The sequence below is a fragment of the Phytophthora infestans genome, genomic scaffold (assembly GCF_000142945.1).
Source record: "Phytophthora infestans T30-4 supercont1.3160 genomic scaffold, whole genome shotgun sequence".
In the NCBI taxonomy this organism is placed as follows: domain Eukaryota; phylum Oomycota; class Peronosporomycetes; order Peronosporales; family Peronosporaceae; genus Phytophthora; species Phytophthora infestans.
Window position 1 is genome coordinate 172 of NW_003305510.1, and position 1,861 is coordinate 2,032.

Sequence of the window (1,861 nt, forward strand, 5' to 3'; positions counted from 1 at the left end):
CAGCGGCTCCCGTCAAATAATGTAACAATCCGATGCCACCTTTTGCAAGTATAGAGGGCCAGACGTCTTTGCTTCTGAACCTTGCAAACAAAGTGGGGCGAGATTCCTGAAGCAATACCTTCCCAATATCCAGACAGCTCAAGATCGACCAGACATCGTGGCTCGCGTGTGGCAGCAGAAACTGCAAGCGACGCTTGACGATTTAAACCAAGGCGTTCTGGGGCGAGTGCGCGCGCGGATTTACGTTGTCGAGTTTCAAAAACGAGGGCTCCCCCACGCACACGTACTGATTATTTTTGCTGACGAAGACAAACCTCGAACCCGCGAGATCGTAGACAAGATGGTATGCGCTGAGATCCCAGATAAGGATACAAACCCTCAGCTGTATGAGACGGTCATGTCATGCATGCTCCATGGTCCATGCGGGCCTGCAAACCCTTCCTGCGCGTGTATGAAGGACGGCAAGTGCACCAAAGGATATCCGAAGCCCTTAGCAGAAGTTACACAAGCCAATGCTAATGGATATCCAGTCTACAGACGACGTCGACGGCAACAAGGTGTTCTAAAGTTCAAAGGCAGAGAATACGACAATGCTACGAGCGTCAACTGTATTGGATTCATGTGCATCTAATTTGCAGCAATAGATTAAGAGTACACTAAGTCACTCACGGGACAACACCACGGAGAAGGCAGTGACTCTAGTTGGATATGTCCATGCAGTCTAGTGGCAATCGAGCGAAGGCGCGACCGGCCTCCGTAAGCTTGACACTACTGCTGTGGCTGAGCAGAGCGATTGCCTTGGCTGCAGTCTCGTCGTCCGAAAGATCCGATGAGCGGGAGCTGGATAAAGATCGACTACGGCTGCGGTTCGAGGGCGAGCGACCGGCTTTAGCACGTTCTAGAGCGCGCTCCTTTTCGGATACGCTGCGCATCCTCGCGCGAGATGGGCCGACCAGTTGATGGCGTTCTTTCTTGGACTTCATGAGGCGGTAGGGCCAGACGATGCCCGAGGCGCCGGCAGTTGCGCTTGATGGTGACCCGTGGCGACGCCGAGCTGCTGTGCGGCTTCGCGCTGGGACATATGGAAGTACTGGGCCATCTCCTCGGTGGTGAAGTCGAAGACGACGCGGCTCTTGCGGGTTTTCTGTTGAGACTGACACCAGGAGCACGGGTCTGCTGTAGGTCACGTAGGCGACGCGAGTTTGGCGACGAGACGCAGTGGGGTCAGGCGTGGGCTGACAAGGCTGTTCGAAGGCTTACGTTGGGGCAAGGAGTGTGCGTTTGTTGGTTAGAACTGTGAGTGCCCGCGATGGAGTGGGGTGTGTTACACTGAGAGTTATGGGGAGGCGGTGAGGCAACACCGGAAAACGTGGGCAAGGCTCTGACATCGTGGTGAATCGCTTTGGTGATGTTTATTGCGGTGGGGTTGGCTGCTTGCGGTGCAGCGGGAGAAATCGGGAATGACTCGTTCCGACCCACGCACATTTCTGCCTCGGGGTGAGCGCAAAGTGCAAGCTCCGTTCCGGACGGCGCTGACATGAGCGACACTGGCAAGAACCGGCCATCGGCTACTTTGCTCTCGCCATCGCCTGTCTCGTTCGGGACAATAATCTTAGTCTGCAGACGTGACGCGCCCGATGTCTAGCAGCGGTGTGTGGTTCAGCGACGGCGGCGACGCTTGTGACCGCCACAACTGGCGACAAGTGAGCCTGCCACACGGGACTTGACCCCTTTGAAGTTGGATAGAGATAAGATCGCTTTACATCATTTCAGAGCTGCGTTCGATTATGCCACGTGGCATGCTTTGGGGCGAGATGAAATATTAACTAAAGGGGCTTTTTGAAATAAAATCGGATGTTGG

At 54.9% G+C, this 1,861-nt stretch overlaps 1 protein-coding gene across 1 annotated transcript; it reads right to left on the reverse strand.

Annotated features, from left to right (window-relative positions):
- Positions 1-623: 623 nt before the first annotated feature.
- PITG_22446 (uncharacterized protein) lies at positions 624-1,641 on the reverse strand (the record flags this gene model as incomplete). The annotated part of the gene is made up of 2 exons (XM_002909762.1): positions 624-1,255; positions 1,329-1,641. Coding segments are annotated over 2 exons (870 nt in total), but the record flags the coding sequence as incomplete, so codon positions are not given.
- Positions 1,642-1,861: the final 220 nt, after the last annotated feature.